Genomic DNA, 6,299 nt, shown 5'->3' with positions numbered 1-6,299 from the left:
TTAGTTCTCTGTGTGGGATCATGGGTAGTGTGTAGCATGGCCAGTTGTTTGTTGTCACTGTGAATTACAGTGACATACGAAAGCAGTGACAGCTTGTGCTGGGTAGCTAAGGCAAGGGAGAGTAGAGAGGCCGGGCCGGGGTAAGACGGGTGTTTGTGTGTGTTTGGAGTGAGGGGTAGCTTTTTCCTTCAGCTTTACCCGAGATCAGTGGCGATTCTAGAGATTTATACATGGGGTGGCAGAGGGGTGGCAGGCATATATTGTAGGGTGGCAATTTTTTTAGGAAGCCCACCTTACTTTGTACTTTATATGCACCCATATACAACAGTGTTTTCAACACCCAAGTGTGATAAATTCAATATTTGGTCTACATACATGAGCATTCCACTTTTTAGTACATTAAAACAGTGTTTCCCTTGGGATTATTGTAGCATCAGAAATGTTGCTCATCCCAAGCAAGCCTTCTGGGGGGGTATCCGGGGCATATCCCCCGGGTCAAAAATGTTGAACATTGTTAATTCAATCTAATCAATCTGAGGCACTTTGAAAGCAAAATCAAGCCATAGGAATGATTTAGAAATTTGAGGACTTCCCAGCACTTTACAAAATTCCAGCATTATCCTAGAAGCAAAGCCCTCCCTCAAAGGCCTGCCTGCCAAAGTGTTTTGTGAGTGCATGTGTACAGAATAGGTTAGACAGGTTTGTGAGAACAATTTCTGTGTGTGTTAAAGTCACAAAATATATACAAGTATTTACATTATCAGTTATTGATGAAATTTCACATTGTAAATGCAACCAAAAAAATACAAAGCAGATTAGAATGTTTTTTGACTCCGTTACATATATCATCTGATTGCTACAGAAGCTGTATGCGACGATTGCTATGCTGTGCAGCAAATCTCTTCACAAACTCATCCAAATTTAAATCTTTCGCACGTTTAGACTCAATACTGAGAATTGCTATACTTGCTAGTCTGTTCTCAGTCATGGTAGAACGCAGGTTATTCTTGATCAGTTTAAGAGCTGAAAAACTCCTCTCACATGCTGCACTGGTAACAGGCAATACCACAGCTATTTTACATAACCTGAACATCTCAAAGAATACCTCCTTGTATGGTTCCAAAAAATTAACAAATTCTATTAAACTGGACGGACTTTTTCCATGTGTTGCTTGTCGATCTAACAACCTTCTAGTCTGGTGCAGTTCATGTTTCAGATCCTCTACATTTGACCCATATGCATTTGCTAATAGAAAAACTGCCTCCTCATTTAAAAAGCTGCTGCTGGATGGATTTAGGGCCTGGACACCCTGCATGATGTCACAGTTTACGCTAGAGAATCGTCTTCTCATTTCACCAACCATACAATCAATGATGGGATAAAATACCTTGGTGATAAAAGACCTCTTACTGTCCGATTCTGTGTGTTGTCCTAATGTTGACATGATAACACTACCTTGAAGTCTTTGTGTTATTTGCCTTGCCCTTTTAAAGGTGTGAGTCGTTGAAATGTCAGACTTTTCACAGGTGGCTAGTACCTCATTCCACAGCTCATCAAAGTATGTCTCACTGCGATAGTCTTCCAGAGTCTGTCTGAGGGTCGCAATTAACTCTACAGCTTTAGTAAGGTCAACCTGTGTTGACTGAAGCATCTCTGACAAAAAGTGTGTGTCCTTTAGTACCTTTCTAAATAGTACAAGACATCCAATAAAATGTAGATCGATCTGAACTAGTAGACCTCTTGCTTCAACCGCTCTGTCCGGATTGTCCTCCTCTGAAATATCTTCCAGTACTTGCATTACAGCAGGCAACCTATCCATGACATTGCGACAAGCTGTATGTCTGCTGGCCCATCGAGTCTCGCTGAGACGTGAGAGTTCCCTTACTTGACCATCATACATCTCTCTCTGCACATCCAACCATTTAGGATGGACATAAGATCCTGACATAAAAATATACAGTCGCTCTAACAATGAAAATAAATTTCTTGCATCAGGAACAGATTTCACACTGTCTACCATCACTAGGTTTAAGCAGTGGGCACTGCAATGAACGTAGAATGCATGCTTGGCTACTTCTCTTATTCTGGCTTGGACACAAGCATGCTTCCCACTCATAGTTGAAGCACCATCATAGCCTTGCCCAACTAGGTTTTTTTTATATTCCAGCCCATACTTCTCTAAACAGCCAATGATCTTCTCTGTTAAACTGGCAGCATCCAGTTTATCTGCCTCTTGAAACTCTAGAAAACTCTCCTGAACTACACCATTATAATAGTACCGAAGAACAAAAGACATCTGCTCCATTTTCTTTACATCTTTTGTTTCATCAACAAGAACAGAAAATTGTGCACTCTCTTTAACCTCTTTGATAATCTCCTCTTTAACCATATCTGCTAAACACTGCAGTATTTCATTTTGTATCAGGCTACTTGTGTATTTTGCATTTTTTGCTTGATTTTCCATTCGTTTTTTTAAAAACGGATCATGCTTGCTCAGGAGATCCAACAATTCTAGGAAATTTCCTCTATTGTCCGCCTCGGATGATTCCCGGTGACCACGCTGGGAAATGTTTTGAGTGGCAGTTAACAACAGGACTTCACCAAGTGTGCGTATATATTTCTGGTTTTCGATTACTTTTTTACTTGACTCCTCTTCCATCATTCCTAACATTGATGAGTTTCTGTCTAGCATTTTCTTATTCTCTGTCCATGCAAACATAGCATTAACATGGCTCTCTGATTTAGCATGTGAACAAAATCCACTGTCCTTAAATGTAGCTTTCTTCCAGTTAGAATAACCATTCATAGAGGTAAACACAGTCCTAGAGGCATTAGGTAAAGAAAAGTGTCTACAAGCAAAGCAATATGCTGCGTCTTTTGACTGTGAGTATTCCACCCAGTTATGCATTTTGTACCAGTCAGCATGGAAACTTCTCCTTGCACAACCTTGCATCGTCTTGGGAAAGCTCTCCAGCGATGGTTGTGTCGGCCCATCCCCTCTGTGTTTGGAAATGTCTGGAAAAAGATAAAATAAGGAGGGAAAGTTACTCTATAATAACTACCCTGATAAGCCCCAAGATGTATTTAACTACATTGATTCATTGATACATTGATTAACTACATTGATTCATTGATACATTGATTGATCTACATTGATTCAAATCATACATGGCATTTACTGTACTGTGGCTTTGATAAAATGTCACTAATTCTGTGCTGATATATGTATTTGATCCAAATGGTAAATGGACTGCACATATGGGACTTCATTTGCAACTAACGGTACCCAACACACTTTACAATGGCCTCTCATTAAGCCATTCTCACACACATTCACACCAATTGTGGTAGCTTTTTTTCAAACGTAAGGAGCTAACACTTGAATGGAACCCCCCACCCACCAAAAAACATACCATGAGGACCAGCTGTAGCTGCACAATCTTCCACTTCTGTCTCAGACTGTCTCTCTGCACAGTCATCATTGACACTTTCTGGCTCTGGCTCAGGCTCTGGCTCTGGATCAAGGCACTCCAAGGTCTCTGTTGGGGTATTTTTTCTTTGTGTAGGAGAAAAATAAAATAAAATAAGATACTATAGGTAGCAATAATAATAATAATAATAATAATAATAATAATAATAATAATAACCCTGATGGTCAATGTCACACTTATAGCACTTTATTTGCATTTAACAGTACCCAAATCACTTTACAATGGCTTCTCATTTACCCATTCACACACCAACGGCAGTGGAGTTTCTCAAACGTAAGGAGTGAACACAACTGGACCATAACACAACAACAAAAACATACTGACCAGCTACGCAGATCTTTTCCACCTCCATCTCAATGAACTGGCTCTCTGCATTGGCAGATTCTGCCTCGGGCTCGCTCTCTCCTGCTCTTTTCTGATCTGTAGCCTATTTTACACAAAAAGTAGGCCATTAACATAATACATTAGCCCTAATGTTACTGCACTGTAGCTTCGTTTAAAATATCACTACTTGTGGTGGTATATTGAAATATAAGATCACATTTACTGGGCTGTGACAAAAAGTGGAAATCCTGAAAATAGAAATACTGTAGCAATGTAATTAACTAAATTGTTAACTGGGACACTTCCTAAGTTCTTTTAACTGACCACACAAACTATGTGGTAATCTATACGATTTTATGTTAAGTTTTGTAGTGTAGTAGTGTATCCCTTATTTTAACCTAAATTAAGCAAATTTAAAATACCTTTCATTACTCTTATAGTAAATGCAATGAAATCACAAATATCCCCCTTTTATATAAAAGTAGAAAGTGTTTACTATGTAAATATTAAATGAGATTACAGTCAAATAAAATATTTCAAATAAAAGGTTTCTCTCTGCATCAATGAAATTACCTACCTAATGCATATTTTGCATTACCGAAATGCTTTACTCCTTTAAATAAGCAACCTCTGCTATGCCACCTTAATAGTTAGCCAGCTTTTTTGTAACATAAAGAAAATAAAAGGAAAATATAGCACTGGGCTACAATACCACGAGGACCAGCTGAACTAGCTAACTAACCTTCCCGCTCTAGCCTCAAGCTTCGAGTGGCAGAGGCTGTCTGCACTTGGACCCTCATGCTCCCTCACATCACTAACCTGCTTCTTTGTGAGGATGAAGCTCCTGATGTCACCCTTCCTCTTTGTGGTTGACGACATGGCCTTCCTATAATTGAAACAAGTCATATTCAAACATAAATTAAAGTTTTTATGTTAAACATACATTAAAGTTTACATGTAACGTTAAGGTTCGCCTTTCTGATGCTACACACAGAAATTCTGCTAGCCTTAGCCACCACTAGCATACTAGCTAACGCCAAATAGCAAACTTGTTAAGAACGTTTCATAGAACTACAATGATATGAAATGCCACAACATCACTTGGTTTCAGTTCAAAATGTCAAAGGCTTGCCAGTAGCTGGCTAGTTATCAACGTTATTCAGTTAGCTAGCGCCAGCTAGCTAGTTACCGAACTGGCTTCAAAAGCTATCTTGTGGCTAACCGTGACATGAGGTAAAACGTAGCTAGGGGTTAGCCACATAATAGCTATCTAGCCTCATCACTCGGTAGTTAATTCTGAAATCGATAACAACACAGCATATTCATCCAGAAACTACCAGTTACTAGTACCATATCTCTAATAATAATAATAATAGTTTATTTTGTACAGCGCCTTCCATCTATGAGGAATTATAAACGTTTCGAAATCACATTACACTTCGACGTTACCCACCTGTGAACAGACTCCATCTGACAGCTTGTGTCTGCGCTGACTCCACGTCAAGGCAAAGAGATTCTGCGATATGGATGCAACCATTCGTGATGGGGGGAGGGGGGGGGGGGGGTGTGCACCAACAAGTTTCTTTTTCAAATTTGACATTCTGCAGTTTGACACCGATTTTGGATTGTTTTGAATTTGTTTTGATCTTAAAACGATATTAATAATAATTATCCAATAAATCATCAGTTGGTATTTTTTGACTGGGGTGGCAGGTGGGGTGGCAGACCCCTTTTCAGGGGTGGCGGCTGCCACCCCATGCCACCCTGGTAGTTTCGCCGCCGAGATTAGCGGTGCAGTCGGGGGAAGAAACAGGGAGTGGCGTTCAGTGTGAACATCAGGATTCTCAGGGATCAGTTTACAAGGTGTGTCTCCCTGACTTTCACTGCTACAGTAATTACAAGCTGAGGTTTTCCCACACTGCTGCTACGCTGCACTGCTTGTTCATTTAATTACAGCAAACAAAGGATGATAGATGATGTGTGTTTTCCAGGAATATCATTACAAGAATACAACAGTCTGTCACAAGTTGTTAATATTTAACATGCATTAGGTAATACCAACCAGTACATTATAAATGAACAAGTTGATTATTATTTTAAAGCCTTTCATTTAAATCATATTATGTGTGATTTAATCCATTGGAATGACACTTGTGCTGGTAGAGGGACTCAGCACCACACTTAAGACACACCTTTTTTAAAGTGCAATACCTATTTATAAGATTTATCAACTAAACGCAAATAATAGATGTTTTTACAAATCAGTTTTAAAGCATTAATAAGGACCTTTTTGTTGCATTAAGTTGCATAAAATCTATGTCCTTGCTTTTTAAAGCTAGCTCTGAATCATCCGCGAAAATGTCATTAATTACCAACCCGGTACAATAAGTGAAGTTTATATAAGTAAATTATTACTTCAGTTTGAACTGTAGTCAGAAATTATTTTCCAGAAGACAAGCAGTTACATGGTCTATCGGGGGGGTC

General features: G+C 39.2%; 1 protein-coding gene across 3 annotated transcripts; it reads right to left on the bottom strand.

Annotated features, from left to right (window-relative positions):
- Positions 1-211: 211 nt before the first annotated feature.
- On the bottom strand, positions 212-5,350 carry LOC307045459 (uncharacterized protein). Of its 3 annotated transcripts, XR_013809925.1 has the most exons (5): positions 5,269-5,350; positions 4,635-4,701; positions 3,816-3,918; positions 3,414-3,539; positions 212-3,015 (listed from the first exon to the last, which is right to left on the bottom strand). XR_013809925.1 is itself a non-coding variant. In XM_079691138.1 (4 exons), exons 1-4 carry the CDS (start codon positions 4,719-4,721, stop codon positions 2,803-2,805), a joined length of 546 nt encoding a protein of 181 aa, XP_079547264.1. In that variant the 5' UTR covers positions 4,722-5,195; the 3' UTR covers positions 212-2,802. The 3 variants fall into 3 exon arrangements, 1 of the variants encoding a protein (XP_079547264.1); XR_013809926.1 differs by lacking the exon at positions 5,269-5,350 and having other exon boundaries at positions 4,635-5,182; XM_079691138.1 differs by lacking the exon at positions 5,269-5,350 and having other exon boundaries at positions 3,414-3,556; positions 4,635-5,195.
- Between the last annotated feature and the right edge of the window lie 949 nt (positions 5,351-6,299).

This window comes from Notothenia rossii (genome assembly GCF_949606895.1).
Source record: "Notothenia rossii genome assembly, chromosome: 6".
Lineage (NCBI taxonomy): Eukaryota > Metazoa > Chordata > Actinopteri > Perciformes > Nototheniidae > Notothenia > Notothenia rossii.
Note: the sequence above shows the minus strand (reverse complement) of the source record. Positions and strands in the feature narration are given on the sequence as shown.

Coding starts and splice junctions, on each gene's coding strand:
- LOC307045459 (XM_079691138.1), bottom strand. CDS start 4,721: ATGACTTGTTTCAATTATAGGAAGGCCATGTCGTCAACCACAAAGAGG. Junction 3,919..4,634: donor TCATCCTCACAAAGAAGCAG/GTTAGTGATGTG, acceptor TGTGTAAAATAG/GCTACAGATCAGAAAAGAGC. Junction 3,557..3,815: donor GGAAAAGATCTGCGTAGCTG/GTCAGTATGTTT, acceptor TCCTACACAAAG/AAAAAATACCCCAACAGAGA.